Source organism: Bison bison, unplaced genomic scaffold, assembly GCF_000754665.1.
Source record: "Bison bison bison isolate TAMUID 2011002044 unplaced genomic scaffold, Bison_UMD1.0 scf7180017864172, whole genome shotgun sequence".
Taxonomy (NCBI): domain Eukaryota; kingdom Metazoa; phylum Chordata; class Mammalia; order Artiodactyla; family Bovidae; genus Bison; species Bison bison.
Genome location: NW_011494744.1, coordinates 1,249,309 through 1,273,578, shown reverse-complemented (window position 1 = coordinate 1,273,578; position 24,270 = coordinate 1,249,309). Strand labels below are relative to the sequence as shown.

The window sequence follows — 24,270 nt, the reverse complement described above, 5'->3', positions numbered from 1 at the left end:
CAATGGCAACCCACTCCAGTACTCTTGCCTGGAAAATCCCATGGACGGAGGAGCCTGGTAGGATGCAGTTCATGGGGTCACAAAGAGTCAGACACGACTGAGTGACTTCACTTTCACTTTTCACTTTCATGCATTGGAGAAGGAAATGGCAACCCACTCCAGTGTTCTTGCCTGGAGAATCCCAGGGACGGCGGGGCCTGGTGGGCTGCCGTCTATGGGGTCGCACAGAGTTGGACACGACTGAAGCAACTTAGCAGCAGATTGCAAAGGCAAGAACGCACCAGGTAAGGCTAAGATGGCCACTTTGGCACAGGACACAGGAAAGAAGAATCTTGGTAGTTGGAATGTATGTGAACTAGAAACTCCTCGACTCCGCAAGAAAATATTTAGTCAACACAAGAAAGACAGATCCATCTCCCAGCCTCTTATTCTGCAGCCACACAAAGTTCAGACATCCTGGTAGCTCACGACTATGATTCATGCTGGGTTTAATTTGACCTTAAATATAGTTCCCCTTGGTCACGACTTTTGAAACTCAGAAAATTACTGACAAAAGAAAAAATATATAAGAAGAGGACTTTGCCATTGATTGCAATGCAAAATGCATTGAGTTGATAGTGGAGGTGAAGATTTTTGCCCTGGTCTCTCATGTGGGGCGGGGGGTGTGGTGGGAGGGAAGCATAGGCCAGGTCTGGCTGAGAGAGGTCAGGGGTGGGAAGACAACAAACAAGAGGTCTCTGTGGGTCGCATAGGCCTCAAGGTCAGGGGCCCAGTAGCTTCCCACTTGGCCCTGACCATGCTCTCCTTCCTTTTCATGGCTGACTTCTCTCCCTAGTTGGGCTTCACCATCTGTGTCATTTTTTTGGCATCAAGATACCTCCCTGCGAGAATGTTCCCTGTTTTTTACGTTTCTTTATATTGGCATCTTTCCTTTCCCCCTTCAAACTCAAGTTTCCAAAAAAATATTTTTATAGCATGTATTTGCATGGTTGTTTTTTCTTTAGTGTTGTCATTGTGTTCATGCATCTTCATTATTTAGTAAATGAGCATGTGAATTACAGTGACTTAGGGGTCACAGGGGAAGTGAAACAAAATTTAGGTTGTTTAATGTTTTTTCTTTTACTGTGACAAATTTGCCTCTGCTTAGTGTGAATATTTCTGGATTCAGAATGGTGACAGAGTAAGGAAAATTCTATTGTGACTGCAAGGTAATCTTTCTATGTAGTGATGCTTTACCCTAGGGTTCCAGGGAGGATGCTTAATTCTGGGCTTGTCGGTTACAGGCCAAAGTGGCCTCACCAAGTGACATGATCTCTTAGTGCAGAGACATGTTGAAGGGGAAGAAAAGAAAAAGGAGAGACAATTTTATGTCTTTTAAGAGTAAACAGCAATATATACTAAGAAATATTATGAAATAATTGAAAAAAGTTTTTTTTTTTTTGCTGAACCACACGGCTTGCCTGGATCTTAGTTCCTGATCAGAAACTGAACCTGATCCCCGACAGTGAAAGTGTGGAGTCCTAACCACTGGACCACCAGGGAATTCCTATTTTTTTTTTTATATATAACTGAACTATTTTTAAATGTCATTCTTGACATGGTGGTACTGACCAAAGTATTCCAATTCATTCCTAACTGAATCCACAGATACCACAATTTTTCAGCCTCACTGAAATAGCCAAGTAGCTTGGCCCTTGGCTTCTGTCCTTTGGTTTCCTGGCAGCCCATCTATCAAGCTCCATTTGGGGTTTTTATCCAGTTTGATATTCCCAAAGTTGCCACAGGTGGTATAAAGGAATTTATGCACCACTTAAAATTTTTTTTATTGGAGTATAGTTGATTTACAATGTATTTGTTAGTCTCTGCCAGACAGCAAAGTGAATCAGCTATACTTGTACATGCGTCCATTCTTTTTTGGATTCTTTTCCCATATAGGTCATTACAGAGTATTTGAGTAGAGCTCCCTGTGCTATACAGAGGGTCCCTGGTGCCTATTTTATATATGTGTGCTCAGGTGCTCTGTCATGTCTGACTGCCATCCAACAGACTGTAGCCTGCCAGGCTCCTCTGTCCATGGAATTTTCCAGGCAAGAATACTAGGGTGGGTTGCCATCCCTCTTTCAGGGGATCTTCCCAACCCAGGGATGGAACCCACATCTCTTGCAAATCCTGCATTAGCCGGCAGGTTCTTTACCACGGTGCCACCCGGGAAGCCCTATTTTATACATAGTAGAGTGTACATGTTAATCCCAACCTCCCAATTTATCTCCACCCCATAACCATAAATTTGTTTTTTACATCTGTGACTCTATTTCTATTTTGTAAATAAGTTCATTTGTACTGTTTAGATTCCACATATCAGCAATATCATGTGATACTTGTCTTTTTCTGTCTTATTTCACTTTTATAATTTCCTGGTCCATCCGTGTTGCTGCAAGTGGCATTTTTATTTTGCCCCACTTTTTAAGCACTTCTTCTCTCCTAGATGTTTCCCAGGTAAAGATTTTATTGTCCAAAAATCAATTTGGAGAAAACTAATGCACCAAAGTTTAATCCTACACAAGCTTTTGACACCTAAGTCATGAGCACTCTTTCAGGAGTGCAAAATTATATCAGTTAAGCACTTAACTTGCAGCTTGCAAAGATGGAAACTTCCAAGTTACAGATGCTCTGACTTTGATGAGGATATTTAACCACAAGCCTGATAGTTATCCAAAGAATCCTCTTTGTTGGAAGAAAAAAGTTTATAATAATAAGTTTGTCATCCCTGATGACTTCAATAAAAGGAGGAAAAATTAGAACATGAGAGAAAAGATCTTCCCAAATACAGAACTTCAGGGACTCATGAGAAATCCAAAGTATTAACTCCCAGAATGTTCATCAAGTAGCTAGAAATAGTGATGAGAGAAAACAAGGATGGGAAAATTAGTCTCAGTTTTTTCTAGTTGTTTTAACTGAAAGAATAAACCTAAAGCTAATTAGATGGAATTAATTTAATTCCTTCCCATTAAAATTGCAGTATTTTTAGGGTAAAATCATTGAGATTAAAAAGCAGATCAATTGAAAATTTGGGAGAAATAATAAACAAATGGGGGAGAAGGCAATGGCACCCCACTCCAGTACTTTTGCCTGGAAAATCTCATGGACAGAGGAGCCTGGTAGGCTGCAGTCCATGGAGTCACACAGAGTCGGACATGGCTGAGCGACTTCACTTTCACTTTTCACTTTCATGCATTGGAGAAGGAAATGGCAACCCATTCCAGTGTTCTTGCCTGGAGAATCCCATGGATGGAGAAGCCTGGTAGGCTGCAGTCCATGGGGTCGCACAGAGTCGGACACAACTGAAGCGACTTAGCAGCAGCAGCAGCAGCACAACAAAAGCCAACTCATTGAATGATTCATTTGCCAAGTCATCAATTTGCCATGTAACCAATTTGCCAGAATCAATTCCAAAAGCTGTGGAGGATTTTCTTCCCCCAGGTTTTGTTTCTATCACAGATTCACTGCATTTGCTTTACTGCTGCCTTTCACCTCTCAGCTCCTACCCTCAGCCCCACCCCTGATGTTATCCTTTCTGCTGGCAGCCCAAGACTGATGGCAAACTCGTGTAAATCTAGTGTAAGGCTGCTGCTGTTGCTGCTAAGTCACTTCAGTTGCGTCCGACTCTGTGCGACCCCATAGACGGCAGCCCACCACTCCCCCATCCCGGGATTCTCCAGGCATGAATACTGGAGTGGGTTGCCATTTCCTTCTCCAATGCATGAAAGTGAAAAGTGAAAGGGAAGTCGCTCAGTTGTGTCCGACTCTTAGCGACCCCATGGACTGCAGCTTACCAGGCTCCTCCGCCCATGGGATTTTCCAGGCAAAGTACTGGAGTGGGGTGCCATCGCCTTCTCCGCTAGTGTAAGGCATTTCTCATCAAATCACTCATTAGACAAGTTAGCATTCCCAAAATGATTTTCAGAGAACTGACCTTGAGCCATTTTGGGAGACTCCAGAATTTGGGTGAACATACATCCCAGTTTGTATGGGACAACCTCCCTTTACAGTGCTGTCCTTGTGAGTTTTTAAGTCTTTCCTTTCACTCCCAGATGTGTCACCCTCTGCTATATATTTCAAAAGGCAGGATCTGTTAAAAACATAACTTCTGTGTATAGAACAGGATTTCTCAAACTTGTGGACTCTACTAACATTGTGGGCTAGTTCTTTGCAGTGAGGAGCTGTCCTTTACACTGTAGGGGTTTTAGCAGCCTCCCTGCCCATTAGATGCTAGTAGCACCACCCTGCCTGTGAGAATCCAAATGTCTCAGAAGTTGCTAAATGTCCTCAGGAGGATAATATACCCCTGACTGAGAAGCACTGGTCTAGAGGATGATATCAAACATTTCAGCAGACCCAGCCAGAGCAGCGCCATTCCTGGGGGCCACTTGTGGGTGATATGACGGTGGGTTCTAGTAAAGAGAGCAAACGGCCATGACTCAGGATCCCTGGGTGCCATGACTCAGTCCGGCTTTGGGCAAATCCCATTGCAAATCCTTGACCTTGGGCAAATCCCTTGATGTGTCTGGGTTTTAACATCATCATCTGTAATAAGAGGTTGTTGACTTATTTAAGAAATGAAACACTAAAAAATCTTTAATAATAATAAAAATGATCTGGAGTTTTAATTGTAATTATGATGTTCCTCCAAATTGCTTGAAACTTTTCCATTTAGCTTTTCAAACTTTTCCCTTGATTTTTTTTTCACAACCCCTTGTAATAAAGGCAGGCTTTTGGATGAACTATCCCTTCAGTTGGACCTTGCTGAATTTAGGGAACACGTGCCCACAGAGTTCTCATTAGTAAATCCCAGCTCTGAATGAGAAACATTAGACTTCAGTTGAGTGACTTTTTAGAGTTAAAAACATTAGAAAATGAAAAGTAGTTTCTAGAATTACATTTGTAGAATTGAAGCAAGAAATGCAGGATCAAACCAAGCTAGAATCCAAATGATCTGTAAACTTAGAGAAATGGGGAGGGTAGAGACGATTTTTGAATATTTGAATACTGAGTTAAAAAAAAAGCTTGGCCTCAAGGACCTTGATCCATCTATAGATATTCTCTAAAGGCCAAAAAGCCTGGACCAAAATAGATACTGCTGACGGTAAGGTCAGAAAAGAGAATTAAGCTGCTTTTTGTCTCTTTGACACCCATGTGAAGGATGCTCAGCCAATCAATTCATGTTTTTTTATTCAGATTCAATCATAAAATTAATGGATAGCACAAGTGATTCCTTAAATTCTTAGGCTGAAATACTAACAAAAACTTTGAAAGCTGGTCACATTTGCTTCGTAAGAGTTGTCGGGTAAAGAATCCTCCCGCAATGCAGGAGACACAGGAGATGAAGGTTCAGTCCCTGGGTCAGGAAGATTCCCTGGAGAAGGAAATGACACTAGTATTCTTGCCTGGAAAATTCTATGGACAGAAGAGGTTGGAGGGCTACAGTCCATGGAGTTGCACAGTTGGACATGACCGAGTGACTAAGCACAGCACATTTGCTTTCTAAGGGTAAAGGGGAAAAAAATAGTTGATGTGGCTCAGCCACTCCCAAACAGCACTTCCGTTGGGTGGAGGGGCCGGCAGAGTTAGTACCATAGAGGGAGAAGCTGGCTCCTACCTTCCATTTTCAGGAGTTTGGTGAGCAACTTGTTAATCCCAGGTCAGTTTGAAATCCCCCATGGTGGGTGTATTTACACCATGGAAATTGGCGAATGATGCCAATTAGGGCTCCCCACTCCCAACACCAGGAGAGGTGATTCCAACAGCACCCTCACTGGAGAGCTCAGTTCTCCTCTTATCCCATGAATTTAAAAAAATCACTTAATGTCTTTGGGCTTCTGTTTCCCACCTGTGGAAAGAAAAGCTTAAACAATTATTAAACTGCCTTCTAACTTTAAAATGCTATGATTTAAAGTATCTAATTTTGGTGAGAAGAAAGATGCTGTCTTTTATTAAGACCCATTTGTGGATTTGACCTGATAGAAGGATAATTCAAAATGAACAAAAATGGAATGACTCCTTGTCCTTATGGATGTGACCAATCGTCTCTGAATTTAGTACTTAAAGCCATGTCTCATAGTGAATATTTACTCTGGTGTACCTAAAAGGCTGTCTGGTTTTTTCCTCCAGCCCTTAACCACCTTCTTCCAACCTGGATCCCACATCAGAAAAGAAAAAAAAAAAGGAAAGAAAATAGAGTCTTCCCAGAATTGCTGCCACACCTGCCAGGCCTTTCTGCTTTAGCTTCCTCCTCTTCTTGGTCTGAGCAGCTAGCTGCTTTGAATTTGGAAGTAGATTCCTTAGAGGCAGGAAGAGTAGGGGGAGCAAAGATGGGGCTAAACGTCATCCAATGTCTTACTTAGCAGAAGAAAAGCCAACAGTTACCCACCCAGGTCCTCTGGCTCTTTAATCAATCGCAATTGGCGGGAGGCCAGAGGAGGACTTCAGGCAAGGCTTTATTGGCACTCCAGTTGCGGGCAGGAGGGAGCAAAAACAAGAAACAGGTTGCTCCCTGGGTGGGGCGAGCTGGTGCCTTAATTGCGGTGAGGTTAGGGGCGGGTTGGTGGGTTGGGCCAGAGGGTCCGCCCACCCCCTTGGCGGTGCTGTGTGCCGAGGTCAGTGCTTTTGCTCCCCACACCTCAGAAATGGCCATTGGCTTGTGACGTTTTTTGTATCTTACTGTTTACATTTTGCCCCAACTGGGAGTGCATGCAGTTATTTTTAGTCCCTTAGAGTTTCTCTGTATTCTGTTGCTGGAGGAGACGTTTTCTCAGACGTAAGCACTCTGGTTAAGGGCTGGTGCCCATCTGTCTCAACTTCAGTGTGTTGTTAGCTCAGTTGGTCTCGCCAGGCCCAGAGTGAATAATGTGCTTGCGAGCGCTGGAGGCCTAGGGAGGAATCCCTTGCTCCCACGTCCTTTCTCCTTCTGGTCTGTGTCTAATGGCTCTGTTTGCTTTCCAGATCTGCAACATGCTGAACGCCCCGGCGGATGAATACTTCACGTTTCAGGTAACTGCCCTTTGCCACCACCCCCACCCCCGCCAGTGCAGGGAGCAGGGGCGGCACTGCCCCCCACTCCCACCCCCAGAGTCCTCCGGGTGCTCAGGGGTGACCAGGAAGCACGCACAGGGCTTATGTCCTGCTCACCCTGGCTGGCCACCACGTAGCAGGTTCTTCAGGCAAAAAAGAAGGGGGGGAAGAGAAAGGAGGGTGAGACAAGGAGGTAGGGTGTTTGTCACTCTGGCATTGGCGGGTGGGGTGGGTTAGGGGGCCAAAGGAGTGGCAGGAGGGACTGTCACTTCTCCGTTCTCTCCCATCCCTGGTCGTCTAGTGGTCTGGGCACAGCACAGGTGCTCAGTAAATGGTCTCCGCCTGAGTGATTGGCTGAAAACATCGTACCACCTGGATTCAGCCCTCTACAGGTTTCTCACACCCTTTCTGGCGGCTTATCACCACCGTTAGGAGGAAAAGAAGCTTCCTGTTGGGTTCTTGGGGGCTCCCCATGCTGTCAGACTTTTGGTTTTAATTTTTCCGCCTCCAACATCCAGAGATGCCCATCCCTACCTGTCCCCTCTCTCACCCCCTCCCCACCTGACCACTGGGACAACCTGGCTTTTGGCCCCACAGCCTCTCCTTTTCTTTTAGCCCCTGCTGTTCTGTGTCCTGTTTTAACAAGCGTGTCCGGTTGGAGACCTGTCTAGTTGGGAATAGAGACAGCCTTCCCAGTGGGGATCACTAGCGGCTGTCTTCCTATCTACACAGACTCACCCACAGAGCCCCCTCTCTGCCCACACCAGGGTGAAGGCGACCTGGGGTGGGGGGCAGAGGCTGAGGGGTGTTTCCTCAGCAGCAAAAGTGTCCAGGCAGGAAGAACCTGTGGCCACTTGCTCAGTTTCAGGGCGGGTTTCCCTCTGTTCTCCCCGCTCATCCTTCTGCTTGATGACATGGAACATGTAGACACCATACTCAGGCCACCATGCCGTTGTGAAAGAGTTAGCAGGGCCGAAGAGGATTCCTAGGACCCATGGTGCTGGTTGGAGGAGTCTGGCGCCTCCCAGGAGCTGGCCTGTGTTAGTATCCCAGGGCCAGGAAGTGGAGCCTCCACCCTAACAGTGGATTTCTGAGCCCAGCAGACATTGGACGGTCATCCTTCCCACAATCAGAGGCCTGAGAAGTGTGTTTTCACAGGCACTCCACTGATGTTTTTTGTGGGAGCTGGGAGATTCCTATGGGCTGGAGGTTTACCCTAGGTGAGTGCCCAGCCTCCTCTGAACCATCAGAGCCCTTGTTCTGGCTCCTTCCTCCTGGCAGTCCAAGGCCTGAGTGTGACCACACTGTGCCCAGCCCTGGCCCCTCTGTTTATGGTAATTGCATGCCAGGAAAGGGTGCACAGGCAGGAAGAAGGGGACATGGACTCCTTAAGGTGTCTGAACCTTAAGCAGTCATTGTCTGGACAGGGAGGGCAGTAGAACCAAGCTGCATTCTGAGGTGTGAGGGCCTGTGCTTTCTGGGGGCTTTGTGTGGCTTCCATGGGAGCAGCCATACAAGGGCTCTGATGGTTCAGAGGAAGTTGAGCACTCACCTGGGGTAAACCTCCAGCCCATAGGAATCTCCCAGTTCCCCAAGAAACATCAGTGGAGTGCCCATGAAAACATGCTTCTTGGGACTCTGACTGTGGGAAGGATGACCGTCCAATGTCTGCTGGGCTCAGAAATCCACTGCTAGGGCGGAGGCTCCACTTCCAGGCCCTGGGATACTAACATAGGCCAGTTCCTGGGAGGCGCCAGACTCCTCCAACCAGCACCATGGGTCCTAGGAATCCCCTTCAGCCCTGCAAACTATTTTAGAACTGCACTGTGGCTGGAGACACTCCCACCCAGCCCTCCATCCATCCAGCCCTCCATCCTTGGACTGGGGTCAGGACTGCATCTTGGGGTGCTCTCAGCCTCCCTCTCCATTTCCCCTTTTTGCATCATCCCAAAGATCAGACTCAGGAAAGGGCGCCCCTTCTCCCCAAGCCTCCACCGTACCCGGCCTCCCCTTCTCTCTCCATCTGCTCACACCCACCTCCATCCTCACTGGTCCCTCTTGCACCTGAGAAGTGTAATGGAAAAACCAATGATTCAAAGTGAACTATGGTCGGAGCAAACCTGAAAAGGCAGTGGTTCTCAAACTATGTTCCTTGGTGGCATGATGTATTAGCTTCCTGTTGCTGCCATAACAATGACTACTCAGTGACTTAAAGTGACACAACTGAGTTATCTTACAGTTCTGGAGTCAGAGGTCTAATATGGGTCACACTGGGCAAAATTCAAGGTATTGGCAGGACTGACTTCCTTTCTAAAGGATCTGGGGGAGAACCTGCCTCCTTGTCTTTCCCAGGGGCTAGAGGCAGCCTTGGCTTGTGGTGCCTTCCGCTTTCAAAACTAGCATCGCATTGGCCTGACCTTGCCCCTGATGTTGTATGTCCTTCTCTGATTTTTGACCCTGACTCTTTTCTACTTGTAAGGATCCTTGTGATTACATTGTGTCTACCTGGAAAATCCAGGATAATTTCCCTATTTTAAGATCAGCTGACTAATAATCTTAACTCCATCTGCTGGTTTAATACTCCTTCCACATAAAGTAACTTGTTCACAGATTCCAGGCATTGACAAGTAGACATCTTTGAGGTGTTCCTTGAAGTGAAGTAGGGACTTCTTCCTTTCATATCAATTAAAGTGATCCCAATTCACAGAAGAAAAAGTATATAGAATATTCTCAGTCTTAAGTTTTTGTCCTACTTTTCAAGTGTTAAGTTCCTCCTATCATTTTTCTGTGAACAAGCTCCAATTTAATAGCAAAACACATGAACGTGAACAGGTAATGAATACGGACTGAAAAACAGAGGCAGTAAAACGTATTTTGGAAGCTTTTAAAAATATATGTACACCCAGGTACTTATGGGTGTGAGGTTATTTTGCACACAGGTAACAACACTTTCTGTTATTGACTTTGTCTCTGATCTGTGTGAGGGTGTAAGTATATAAATGTTTCATAGTGTTTTCCCAAACTGAAAATTTTGAGAACGACTGTGCACTACTTTTTCCCCCCAGAGCTTCGACCATTAGGAAGCATGAATTGAGGCTTGGTTTCTTTGCTTCTCATTCCAAGCATAAAGAATTGGAGAAGGAAATGGCAACCCACTCCAGTACTCTTGTCTGGAGAATCCTAGGGACAGAGGAGCCTGGTGGGCTGCCATCTATGGGGTCGCACAGAGTTGGACACGACTGAAGCGACTTAGCAGCAGCAACAGCATAAAGAGGAGCTCTTCAACTAATAAGCAGTTGTTTATTGAGCATCCCTTATATGCCCAGCACTGTCCCATTACTTAGGTAGAATTCAACAGTTTATGGAACTGCTCTTTGGTTAGAAAATAGCCTCAGAGACAAAAGCCAACAGTTCAAAGCATTTGGAAAGTACCTAAGTTGTGTGATCCAGGCTAAAAGTGCTGATGGAATTCTGAAAAAGGAAAGTTCCATGTGAGTGAAAAGCTAGAGAAGCCTCCCTGGGAGAGGCGAGACTTAACCTCCATCTCTGAGGATGAGTAAACAAGCTGAGAGCAGGCAGAAGGAGGAGCAGTGTGGTGTGCTGGGGACTTGGCTGTCTTTGCAATGGCTTTCAAACTTCTGAGGACTTCAGAATCACCTGGGAAGCTTATTTAAGACACACTCCCGGAGATTTATGAAACTGGCTAAAAAAGAAAGATCTGTTGCCCTTGATTCTTGGCGGACACTTTGAGAAGCACTCCTGAACTTCTGTGTGTGCATCCCCTAACAAACCGTTATCTCGAGGTTGGGGACTGTGACTTCTTCATCTCTGCACCTCAGCAGCTAACCCAGGTCCTGAAACATCATGGGACTTGACAGACATTTACTAAATGGAACCACACCACAGGACAAAGGACGATCTTGGTGGATCAGTCAGGAAAACAGAAACCACATTAGGTGTTTCAACAGAGTTTAAGGAATTAGCTAGATAGGTATTGGAGGACAGAAAAAGTGAACAGGGAGCACTGAGGTAATAGAGGTAAATGCTTCCCATCCTAGGGCTGGGAAGGGGATTGAAGAGAAGAGGGTAGGGTTGTCACAATACAGACACTTGGTCCTAGGATACTTAGTCAAATGTACAAGAGTGCTTTTATGACTGCATAGTTCTAGCCACGTTCTGTCACAGCATAGGAATTGTGCATCGAACACCCCCAAATTATTCTTTATCTAAATTGAAAGCAACCTAAGTGGGGGATAGCAAGGGGATGGCTATAATGGGGTAGTGCAAGTGGATTAATTCTTGGATTAATTCTCTCAATTCCAGGGACGTTGTACATAGCTACATATATGATGAATTTGCATAAAAACAGCCCTCCACACCCCCACACATGCACAAACACATACAAATCTGGTTAAACCTGGTTAAGCTCCATGGGTCATACCAATCTGTGTTCCCTGGTTTTGCTAGTGTACCATAGTGGCACAAGATGATACTGTGAAGAAAACTGGGTGAAGGGCACATGGATTCTCTGTACATTTCTCTTGCCACATCCTGTGAATATACAGTAATTTCAAACTAAAAAGCTGAAAAATAACCTGTGTCTTTTTTGTTTGTAGAAAGGACCTGTAGATGAAACTGGCTGGGTCATTAAAAATGTCTTGTCCCTGCCTATTGTCAACAAAAAGGAAGACATCGTGGGCGTAGCTACATTTTACAACAGGAAGGATGGAAAGCCTTTTGATGAATATGATGAGCACATCGCTGAGGTGAGTGCAATTATAAAATAATGGAGGGAGATGAAATTCATGAATAGAGGACGCATAATTGTTGTTCTGGAAAGATGTTTCCAAAGTGTAATTAAGATGTGAGTCACACACGCTTGCCGTCAATATGTTGTTATTGTGTCATTTGTTTCCTGATCTCCATAAAACTGCACTGTTTTCTACCAAAGTGTGAATGTTTGACTTAATCAAAATTCTTTCCAGTACTAGGAAATTGGGGAAAAGGTTTCTCTCTCTTTTTCTCCCCACTCCCTTTTTTCCCCCTCTCCTCCTTGCTGTCACCCCCAGCCCTCTCTGATTCAAGTCATTCTTTATCTGATTGGATTTGGGTCATCCTCTCCTCTAATAAAGTATCCATGGTGCATGAAGCACTTCGAAAACGAGGGCTTAGCCAATTTTATTGTCTGGTGCTGACTATTAGTATTTTTTTCTTAGATTAAAACAAGAAACTGGGTTTTTGATGGGGGAAGAGCCATTGCTGGATAGGAAAGCATGCAGACTGTTGCCTCCAAATCAATTTTCCTTTAATTTTAGAGAATTGAATCACATTTTATCAATTTCAGACTCTCACACAGTTTCTTGGCTGGTCTCTCTTAAATACTGACACCTATGAGAAAATGAATAAGCTGGAGAACAGAAAGGACATAGCCCAGGAAATGCTCATGAACCACACCAAGGCTACACCTGATGAGATCAAGTCTATTTTGGTAAGTGAGGATCAGTCCTACGGAGATTAGATGCTGTTTAACCATGGCTTCTGGATCTCACCGGAGTACCCAGAGGTCTGACAGCGGAAAATAAGTTTAGTCCTGGGCTGAGGAAGGGGAGACAGAGAAGGAGGGGTCAGGGAGAATTTGGGTGGTTCATAGTACACAGACCCTTACTGAATGTCCAGACTGCTTAGTTGGAACAGCTTTTTGTTTAAAATAGCTCTGTAGAAGCTGGAATAGTTAGGTCTAGATTGGACTGTTAGCACAGAAAAAAATATTTCCATGGAGGGAACCGTCAGCTGTTGGCCATGTAATACTCTATAACAATCGTAACCTCTCAGTTGTATATGACAATAAGCATCTATTTCTCATGCATTTATGGGTTGACCAGGCTTCAACTGATTTTGGTTGGGCTGTGAGCTGTGCATCTGGTTGGCTCTCTGCATCTGTCATCCTTGATCATCATACCTACCTGGTAGATGTTCTTCTCATGATGATGACAAGTGGCAGACCGCAAGCCCAGCTGTGCAAGCTCATTTCAAGTCTTCCCTCATATCACATTCACTAAAATTTTCAGTGTACAAACATGACCAAATCAACATCATGGATGATTGGGGAGCCAGTAGGTATTTGCTAGAAGTGTTCTAATCACCACCAAATGAAGGGGAAATATCACACACCCATGATCTCTATTCCTTTATTTCCCTAGCTTTCAGAGAATGTGTGATATAGTTTTCCTGGGGTGTTTTTGTTTGTTTTTGCTGGGTGGTTTGAGATGTAAAAGAAATTTGAGAATTTGATATGTTGAAGATGAAAATGTCTGGGGAAATACAGGGAAATTGCTATAAACTAATAGAAAAACAGATGTAAGCCACTCATTTTTCTCGCCTACGTGTGAACTATCAATGTCTCCTTCCTCTCTCTCTTTGAGACAGCTGCTGTTACATTTTGGAGGATAAGAAAGAGTAATTGTGTTTTAGAGAAAATTCTACATAATCCAGTGCTATAGACCTTTGTATGGCACTTTGTCATGGGACTCATTAGAGCATGCTTTATTTTAACTGATTTTAAGAGTAAAGGAATCACATAGAGATCAACTTTATAGGAATTTCACACTTCCTTTGCTTTTACATTTTAGAAATTTAAAGAGAAGTTAAATATAGATGTAATTGAAGACTGTGAAGAAAAACAGCTTGTCACAATTTTGGTAAGTGTTTTACTTCTATCCTTAATGCCTTTTAAATAAAATATGGTTCCCTGCTTTTCTTCCTCTTTGTCCCCCACAGTGCAATCCACAAAGGTAAATTAGAGTCACAGCTAATCTAGACCACTGCACAAGAGAGTTCAGGCACAGACTCTGGGGGATAGCATGGCCTGGTTTATTTGAATAGCTTTGGATTACACCATGGCCACCCTTGAAGATGTGGCAGAGTTACAGACAGACCCTTACAGGCACCGTTGTCATTTCTGCCATCTCTAGCTTCTCTTCTGGATCCTGGAGGAATTATTTCTTTCCTATTGTTGCCATTGGGTCACGCCTATTATGTCTAGTTGAAATAACTTCTCTTCCAGTCACTAATCCTGTATTTTGTATCTACTATTTAAACTCACCCAAATTTTCTTCAGTCAACTGTTAAACCCATGAGGTAAGTTTTTAATTTCAGAGCTTCTCTTGTTCAGTTCTAGGATGTATATTTAACTTTTTTTTTTTTTTTTTTAAGATTTCAACTCTATACTGAAACTTTGTCATTTTATCGACTTTCTCTCTCTTTTCGTCAATCTTCTTAAATTTATTCATCGTAGTGATTTTAAATTCTCAATACCTAAATCACCTATATGTCTGATTCTACTGTCTATATTTACTCTTGAGTTTTACTCATTTGATCATTTTAAGGCATACTTCATAATTTTTTCATTGAGACCCAGACATTGTGGATAAAAGCTTGGAGGGGCTCTGGGTGATGTTATCTTTCTCTTCAGAGGGTTGATTTTCTTCTGGCCAGTGGGGGAGCTGGTTTTAGAGTTCATCAGGGATGGTCTATCTGAGGTTTGCCCTTCCTACTCGGGTAGAATCTTTATTTCTAGAGGGTGGCCCTTCTGGGGTCCCAACTAAAAGCCTGGGATATTTACCAAGGCCCCTAGACCTTTGACTTTCAGAGGCTTGAATACAATCTGTCTGAAATTGAAGTAACGTCACATTTGTTTGCCTCCCTAACTACCCTATCCTGTTTTCCACTGCCCCTTTCCGATCTGCGTTCTTTTTTTCTGAGCTAAGATATACTGAGTATCTTACCTCCCCATCCCCATCTTTCATGAGCTCTGTCTCCCCGTCCTGGCCCTTGGCTGTACCACCACAGAGCCAGTGGCCTTTGACCTCTATGTTTTGACACCTTGCATATTTTCGTGTCACCTGAGGCTCTTTCTCCTTCTCTCACTCTCTTTGACTTAACTGGTGAGCACTTCCCTCTCACATGTAGTCCAGAAGATGACCCTTCCTTCTGCTCATTTGCCCCCAACAAAACTCATCTTCTTTGTAAAACAAAGCTTTAATTGATATTCATGTTAGAAATTTTCTAGTTCTCTGTTTAGAGGAGGGAAGGGCCTTATGATGGAAAAGCAATAAAATGGACAAAGAATCAGTAGCTTTACAACAAAATGGCTTGTTTTGAATATAAGATATGCTCTAAAGCTCATCCTAAATCATTGCTGCATGTAACTTAAACAAACACAGATTTCAGAGGGGTTATCTGAAACTATCTTGGCATAATTTCCAAGTGGAATAAACATATATATGCATCTTTGCAACCCCATGGACTATACAGTCCATGGAATTCTCCAGGCCAGAATATTGGAGTGGGTAGCCTTTCCCTTCTCCAAGGGTTCTTCCCAACCCAGGGATCAAAACCAGGTCTCTCGCATTGCAGGCAGATTCTTTACCAGCTGAGCCACAAGGGAAGCCCAAGAATACTGGAGTGGGTAGCCTATCCCTTCTCCAGCAGATCCTCCCAACCCAGGAATTGAACTGGGGTCTCCTGCATTGCAGGCAGATTCTTTACCAGCTGAGCTATCAGGGAAGCCCAACTCAAGAAACAAACATGTGTTTGAGAGGGGCGCTCGAAACTATCTTGGCATAATTTCCAAGCGGCATACATACATATGCATCTTCACTTACCGTGCTTTTCTCCAGGGATGCGCTTCAATTCTTGGTTCAGGGAAGGCGTGGCCCTCTTTTATAGGTGTAACAGCAGGTGCGTGGGGCTGTGCTGGTAAGGACTGAGGAAGCAGCACTGCAACTTGGGCAGAGGAAGTGGGGAAGGTTGTCCCCCTTCCTCCCCCTGCTTCCTGGGACATTTCAGGTCACTCACAGATGCCCTGTAGCTCCTGTTTACCAGACCATAGAAGACGTAGAGAGAATATCCCAGAGAAGTACCTCATTCACTCCTCCTTGAGTTTTTTTTTTATTCATTCACTAATTATTGAGATGCACTATGATACAAGAAACTGTTAAGTCCCAAGGGCGAAAGATAATGTGGTCTGGTTCTTACCTGGCTCAAGAAACCCCTTGTTTATTAGATGAAAAATACAAGCAATGACACTGCCTTGAATGGACGGGTTCATAGGGCGTGAGCATCAAGGGCCCTGGGGAGGCCGAGGGCCTCACTCTCCTCACAGAAGGTGGTGGAGAATGAGATGAAGGCCATGGCGTGTAGGCCTGAAGGGAACGCGGGAGCTGGGTGGGCAGAGAGTGATGATGCGGGCTTGGAGATGAGAAGGGAAAGCAGGACAGTCCAGGCCAGGGTAGGGGGACACAGCTGGTGTGGCCAGAGCCCCAGCGAGTGGAGGAGGGGAGCAGCCTGTGAGGCCTGGCAGGGAGGTGGGGCAAGACCACACATGGCAGCCTGGCACACTGGGACCCAGGAAGTGACCTGATCAGATGGTCAGGGTCTCTGGAGCAGAGGGAGCGAGCTAGCCTGGATGCAGGAGGCCAGTGGGGCCATGTTACAGTCACATACAGTTACAGAGAGGGTGACTTCTCTCAATCTCTCATGCTCACCGCCTCTCATTCTCAATCTCAGCTGTGGGTTCCATCAAAGAGGAGAAAACCAGCCTTTGGTGCTAGAGTTCCTACTTCTCAGACCAAGCAAAAGCCTTTATTTCTATCAAGCTCTCTGTATCACTGTTGAATGACTGCTGTTCTTCAAAACCTGTGATTTCTGTATTATAGTATTATTACAATGGTTTGCCTATGTCTGCAAATTGGGCCTGGGAGTCATAATTCTGAGAACTTCTTACTTTGTTTCTTGCTAAAAATGCACACTTACACGTTAGTGTGACTGACCCTGTAATGCTTCAAAAAATGTTTTCACATTTGATCTTTACATAATACTCTGAGAACAGCAGGGCAGAGGTGACTTCCAGCAGGGAGGTTCTGTGGCATGGGGCACCCCTCACTGCACCCCACAGTTCTTGGTCTGATTTTTACATGTGCTTATTTTCCATTTCTCCCCACAAGAATGTGCATTTCAGGGAGTAGTGACATTGTTTTATCCATAATGCCTACAACACAAATAGGAACCAATAAATGTCTGTTGGATAATTAAAAATGAACAAAAGGAAAAAAGAGCTCCCATGGGCAAGGAATCTGGGAGGTTCTGGACAGAGAGAAAGTGATGAGAAGGAACAGTGGAGGACGCGAGAGGCCCTGTGAGGAAGGAGCTTTGGGAAGTGCCACTAGGGGCTTCCCTTGTGGCTCAGCTGGTAAAGAATCTGCCTGCAATGTGGGAGACCTGGGTTCAATCCCTGGGTTGGGAAGATCCCCTCAAGAAGGGAAAGGCTACCTACTCCAGTATTCTGGCCTGGAAAATTCCATGGACTGTATAGTCCATGGGCTCACTAAGAGTCAGACATGACTGAGTGACTTTCACTTTCCCTAGGGGTCGTGTGACGAATCCCCTCTAATTGTCTTTGACACATGAAAATAAAATTGGTACTGCTTTTTCATTAAAACAACAAAGACAAAAATGTTACTATTATTATCCGCATTTCACAGATAAGAACACTGATGTAGCTAACCCCAACCCAGAACTGAACACTAGTTTCCTGGCTCAAAACCATTGCTTTGCAGGAGAGAGGTCTCTGCCCAAAGTGACCATCTAAGAGTGGCCTTGGGGAGAAGGGGTTCTTCTTCCTTGGAGAATCGGGAAGACCCTACAAAGAAGGGCAAGGGTGTGAGGGCCAGCTCTGACTTGGGAGTTAGGTGAACAGATACCATAATTGTATTTAAAAGAGCCATATAGCATTTGGTGTTGAAATTTGTACAAATAGAACATGAATCATCCTCTGGACCAAGCCTGAGCTTTCTGAGGGATGTGACCTTAGCACAGTATTGAGGGTTTACTATGGGCTCAGTGAACACCCACGGAACTGAACTGCTCCTGCACGTCCGTCTGCTGGGCCACACAGCAGACTGTGTGCTTTCTTTCTTTCTTTCTTTCTTCTTTCCTCGCCTGCTTCTTTCTTCTTGTGGGGTTGTCTCCACCCTGCCGTCTGTCACATCAGCTGAATACACACCCCTCCAGAATCTCACCTTTCACTATCTGTATTTTTAACCACTTCAGTAAGTGAAGTCCTTAAAGGCAAGACCCACATTTTTGTTTCCCAAGCCATGTCCATGTGACTAGTTCAACTGTTTTTTCATCTGGTCCTAAATCCTGACAAGGGGTGGGTTAAATGAGATGTCTGCGTGTGTTCCAGGACACTGGGGGCATTCATTCATTCATTCAATGAACATTAACCAAGCACCTCTGTGGGACAAGCCCTCAAGTTCTTTTACCGCAGCAGGTAACACACCATGATCCCATCCTTATGGAACCCACAGACTAGTGGGAAAGCATCACTGAACAGGTGAAGAAAATACGATAGAACTGAATCAAGCCATCATTTACTGTTTACTAAATATTTCTAGAAGAGGGAAAAAGAGAAGTTAATCCCATGGACGGAGGAGCCTGGTGGGCTGCAGTCCATGGGGTCGCGAAGAGTCGGACACCACTGAGCGACTTCACTTTCACTTTTCACTTTCCTGCATTGGAGAAGGAAATGGCAACCCACTCCAGTGTTCTTGCCTGGAGAATCCCAGGGACAGGGGAGCCTGGTGGGCTGCCGTCTATGGGGTCGCGCAGAGTCGGACACGACTGAAGTGACTTAGCAGCAGCAGCAGAGTATTGAAAATGGGTTAGGCTGCTGTAATTCAACATTTTATTTTGCATCAGAGAAAGAAAGTAGCCTCTGGGGTCTGCTTTGGAATTGAATGCATCACGTAGAAAGCTTCTCAGGATAGCTGAGCCTCAGTTTAACCATCTGGAAACTGAGGGTCATTGTGCAGATTTGTTGTGAGGATAATAGGGGCGTAACCCAGGACTGGGTATGTAGAGGCTCAGGGAAGTGCATGTGGCATCACTGCATTGTAATTTTGTGTCTGACTAAAGGGATAAAAAAGAATGTAAACTGGAACCTTTGGTCCTGATTTCAACAGAAGGAGGACCTGCCAGACCCACGGACTGCAGACCTGTATGAATTCCGCTTCAGCGACTTGCCCATCACAGAGCACGAACTGATTAAGTGTGGACTTCGGCTGTTTTTTGAAATAAACGTGGTGGAGAAATTCAAAGTACCTGTAGAGGTTAGATGGTATTTAATTTAAAATATGGTGTGATTCTGTGGCAGTTCGCCACTGTGTAAAATTACCTGTGGTTCAAACAGATTCCCTGCAGTGTGGATCTTAAATTATCATTAACTTTGTCAATATATCCGCTTAAACCTTGTAAACAAGGCGATCCTATCTTTTCAGATAAGGTTGTCACAGACCTTCTAACCTTTAGAATTCTGTTCCAAAGTCTGAGTGGCGTTGTCTTCTTCGGCGGCAGGTTCTCACCAGATGGATGTACACGGTGAGGAAGGGGTACCGGGCCGTCACATACCACAACTGGCGACACGGGTTTAACGTGGGGCAGACCATGTTCACTTTGCTGATGGTAGGTGTGGAGCACAGCAGTTGGTGAAACCTCGTGCCTCCCTCCTGAACGTTGTGAGAAGAGATACAGGCTATCACATTAGAGCTGTAATTTTGGAATTCATGGATACAATCCCATAAATCCCCAAATCCTCTGGAGATGATGCCAGGGCATGTGGGTATCCCTGGGCGCTTGACTGGATGATAACTCTGACACTCACGTACTTATGTCTTTCAAGGAAAAAAATTCAGTTACCTGCTAGGTTTGTAACTGCCCAGAATGAGCTACAAGAAATAAAACCAGTTTGGGACTTCCCTGGTGGTTCAGTGGTAAAGACTCCATGCTTCCAATGCAAAGGGTCAAGGTTTGATCCCTGATCAGGGAACTAAGATCCCACATGCCACGCGGTGTGACCAAAAAAAGAAAGCAAGCAAGCTTGCTCTCAAAACACAGCAGACACCCTTCTCCATCAGAGGCAGGCCTCGCTGCACATGCTGCATAATGTATTAATGTAAGTGAAAATATATGTCTATTTTCTTTTAGACAGGAAGACTGAAGAAATACTACACAGACCTTGAAGCCTTTGCCATGCTTGCTGCTGCCTTCTGCCACGACATTGACCACAGAGGCACCAATAATTTGTATCAGATGAAGTAAGTGAACATATGCTGCCGCATCGATAGTTCTGGTGCCCCTACCTCATTTGTAAATGCCTTCACTTTTTCAACTTTATTTCATCAAAGTATTGAATTCATACCTTTAGGTGCATTGATCTTCGACTTGCAGTTGTACACCCTTGGGTGACACCCCCAACTCAAGCTAGAGAACATTTCTTCCTGGGCTCACTACCTCTCATGTTCCCCGTTCTTGTTCCTCCACCAGCTGAGCTTGCATCTTAACATCATCACCACCTTTCCCTCTTGCCTAAGAAAAGAAGTGCAGGCTCTCAGCTCGGACAGATTTGTGTTCACTGAGTTCACAAATTATTTAAACTTTCTAAGCTTTGAGTTCCTCATTGGGAAAATAAGAACTGTAATAATGCTACCTAACACTTAAGGTCACTGTAAAGATTAAATAAGGCTATGCATACAAAGCAGTCAGCTCACAGTTGGTGCTAGGTGGTTAATAATTATCAGGTATTATTATTATTAGTTACTTTGTCATTGGCACTTTCAAAATTGGTCAGCAATGCCATGGCCAACCTAGCTCCTTGATAGTGACATTTAAGAAGCTCTGTCTGCCTTGGCTGCACTATATCCTCATCTCCTACACATAACCCACTACCCACAAGGTACCAGAGGAAGTGAGACATTTTAGAGAGTATGAGCTTTGGAGTCTGGGTTTGTGGGATCCAAACACTTCTTGTTAAGTGATCTTGGGTAAATCACTTAATGTATTCGAGATTCAGTTTCTTAACTGTTAAATGGGTACAATATTGACCTCTCAAAGACTGCTGTGACAATCACATGAAATTGTATGTCTGAAATTACATAGTAGATGCTCAAGAAATTTACTCAATGAATTAAGCAGTGACTTTTCACCTTCAGCAACTCTGCCAATCAGGCTTTGCCCTGAAGTGGGGATTCCCAGTCTGGGTTCAGGCAAGACACATCTTCCTCTAAGAGCTCCAGCCCGTGCTGGCTGTTCCGCATTCCTGAATGCAGGTTTCCTGACAATGACTGAGCTCTCTTCCGCCCTAACTGCTTCAGCCAATTCAGTTTCAAAGGAATGAGTATTTATTGAGCACTTGTGTACTGGGAGACCAGCTGAGAACTTGATACCTATGGCCTTTTTGAATCCTTGTAGCCCTCCCACCTGGGAGTTACTATTGTTCCCCTCTTTTACTGATGAAGAAACAAGTCCCAAACAGTCAAATCTAACTTGCCGTAGATGAAAAGAGAGTAGCCAAATGGGATGTGGCATCTTGTCTCCAGGTTTGCAGAAGAGATGAGACCACATCCCAGACTTCTGCTTTGGCCTGGTGTTGGGAGTCTGCATGGGTTCCATCAGCGATGGGCGAGCTGACCTTCTTCCTTTTCTTTCCGTGAGAGAAACTTTGTAGTTCAAGCAATTAAATCATTTTATGCATTTAACAAATTAGGGTTTTTCTTAAAAAGATTTTTAAAGAGCATATTCTTCTGTTCTAAATCTAAAAATTCTTTTCCAATATGTTACTTTCAACTGTTTCACAGTCATTAGGGGAGAGGGAAGACATGAAAAAAAAAAATCCTCAGATTGCAAGGATTCTGTACTGTGTGATCTTATGTGTCATCTTTAAATAGCTAAAATGACCCTTTTCCTCCTAGGTCCACATCTCCGCTAGCAAGGCTTCACGGCTCTTCCATCTTGGAGAGGCACCACCTGGAGTACAGTAAGACGCTCCTGCAGGATGAGGTACGTGGGTCTCTCTCTCTAGGGCAGCTCACAAGCTCTGGATCAAAGTGCTAACCCACAGAAAATGCTTAGCAAGAAGATCATCCTGAATGCTGGTGGCTGACAGTGTATATACCCTTATTGAAGTCAATTGATAGAAATGACTATATTGCGATAGTTTTTGAACAATCAAATTGGAAGTAGCTGAGATAGAGGAGGAAAGAGCTATGAAAAGTCACAGAATCTCTGTGGGTCTGTAGAGTAAGAATAAAAAGTTTACCTTGGGTATGTATGAATGTAAAAAGAGGAGGCTACACAGCTACTGCTTTTCTTATTCATAGGGCATGTACTGTTAAGGCATTGTCTGGATCTTTGAGACAGTCAGGTGTTGGTAGTTTGGGGGTAGGCATGAAAATCAGGCTGTAAGATCAGACAGCTGCCATCAGAGGCACTGAGTGAGTGAGGGAGATGTCCCATTCAGGAGTGGGTGGGGCATAGGAGAGAAGAGGGGTGGCATCAGGGAACTTTTCACGGGAAGTGGGTTAAGCTTGGCCCTGAATTCATTGTGATTTATACAATATCATGTACTACTAACTTTCGATAAAAAGATTTTTCTTTTTATTGATTTTATTTAAAGAGTACATAGGCTTGTTGGAAAAGTTTTGAATATTATCTAGTTATGCTTGAGAACAAATCTGAGAAGATTCTAACTCAGAATGAATCATTGTTAGATAGAAGGGAACATTCTTCTGTCTGCACAGAGAAATTGTCTAGAATCACACAAACTCATTAGGATAAATAAGCCCTTGGGAGAGTGGAGCTTTTTTCACTTTTGATAATAATTGCTTATTAAAGGCTCAGGAGAAGGGGTACAAGGAAATATGTCCAAGTTTCGAGATAATATTACATTCTTCTAGGTAATCAAAAGCCAAGTGGGAAAAATTTGTAAGGGCAATTAGGCAGAAAAGTGGAAAAAGAAAACAGACATATGGTTTAAATATTTTTAATAGCCTTTGATTGATGCAGCATCCAGACAGGAGGACAGAGACCAACTGCACTGAATTACCGATTTCACAGGGCAGAAGAGGGCAGGCGGTTAAAAACACATCCTGGGCTTCATCTCCCACTTACCAGGCTCCCTGGGGATTGGACCTAGGAATCTGCATTTTTAATAAGAGTTTTCATCACTCTCGTGTGTAGCCAGGACCTGTTCCTGCAGTAGTATCATAAAAAGAATGAGGATATCTGTTCTATGAGAGTTGGAAAAAATAGAATTGAAAGTAGTTCACGAATATGATAGTAATTTGTTATCCACCCAGTTTGTTAAGGGTCTTGCCTTACTGGTTGGGATGGTCTTATGTTTTTGAGTAAGGGTCTTCCATATATCCAGCTGATTACATATACCACAGGCAGGCAGTATCAAAAATAATTTATTTTACATTTACCTACTAATGCAAAATATATTCTAAAACCTTTATAGCCAAATGTTTAAATGCTTAACTATGGAAGGGCTCCTAGTAGCTCATATATTTTTACTTTCTGGGATTTGAGAATTTAAAAGAGTTGTTGTTTCCCATTGTAATTTTTAAATGTTATTTACTCTGCAGTCTGAACTGGTTTTCATGGCTAGATAAAGGCTTACTCTTTTTAAAAAGGAATATCGCATCCTAGTAATCCATTCCACCTTGGCAAGGACCTATCTACAATGCTATTTGACCTGCTAATTGCAGACTTTTAAAGGTTGTAAATAGAGTCACTAGGCAATAAATGCAATCACAGAGCTTTTTATGAGCAGGCAAACTGAATGCTGAAAACATGAAATTTTAACATCAGATGTTCTTTTCACATTTTTGGAAGACAGTACAGTTCTTCTATTTATTTATTGTATAGAGGAAATACTTATATTTAAAACTTTAATTTTTTTTCGTAAGGCAAATCCTTACCTAGCAATTTTGCCATTTTGTAGGCATTACTTATTGTGTTTTGTATGTTATCAGGCTTTATGTCCCAGTAGAGTTGGATTCCCTGCTTTGAGGACAGAACTGTCTGTATTCTAAACTAGTCAGAAATCTACCCTTTAACCTAATGAATAGGGGTTAAAGCCCTTGTTAGCCAAATTTCTCAGAATATAAACTTTAATACTACAATGTACTATCAGAATGACAAAATGTATTATTTAGCATAAATAACAGAATACTTTTATTATTCAGAACATTTCTTCATAAAATTTATAACTTCAGACTTAAATTGAAGAAAGTAGGGAAAACCACTAGACCATTCAGGTATGACCTAAATCAAATCCCTTATGATTATACAGTGGAAGTGAGA

At 43.8% G+C, this 24,270-nt stretch overlaps 1 protein-coding gene across 7 annotated transcripts in view; it reads left to right on the top strand.

Moving 5' to 3' along the window:
- The window catches only part of PDE6C (phosphodiesterase 6C, cGMP-specific, cone, alpha prime), a 53,691-nt gene that overhangs the window by 12,207 nt on the left and 17,214 nt on the right, over positions 1-24,270 (top strand). For 6 of the 7 annotated variants that reach the window (XM_010842179.1, XM_010842180.1, XM_010842177.1 and 3 more), the window contains 8 exons: positions 7,000-7,047; positions 11,685-11,834; positions 12,413-12,556; positions 13,698-13,766; positions 19,092-19,238; positions 19,483-19,590; positions 20,113-20,222; positions 21,876-21,963. In XM_010842179.1, coding sequence (XP_010840481.1) covers positions 7,000-7,047; positions 11,685-11,834; positions 12,413-12,556; positions 13,698-13,766; positions 19,092-19,238; positions 19,483-19,590; positions 20,113-20,222; positions 21,876-21,963 — 864 coding nt within the window. The remainder of the gene's footprint in view (positions 1-6,999; positions 7,048-11,684; positions 11,835-12,412; positions 12,557-13,697; positions 13,767-19,091; positions 19,239-19,482; positions 19,591-20,112; positions 20,223-21,875; positions 21,964-24,270) is intronic. The other variant, XM_010842182.1, reaches the window with a different exon arrangement.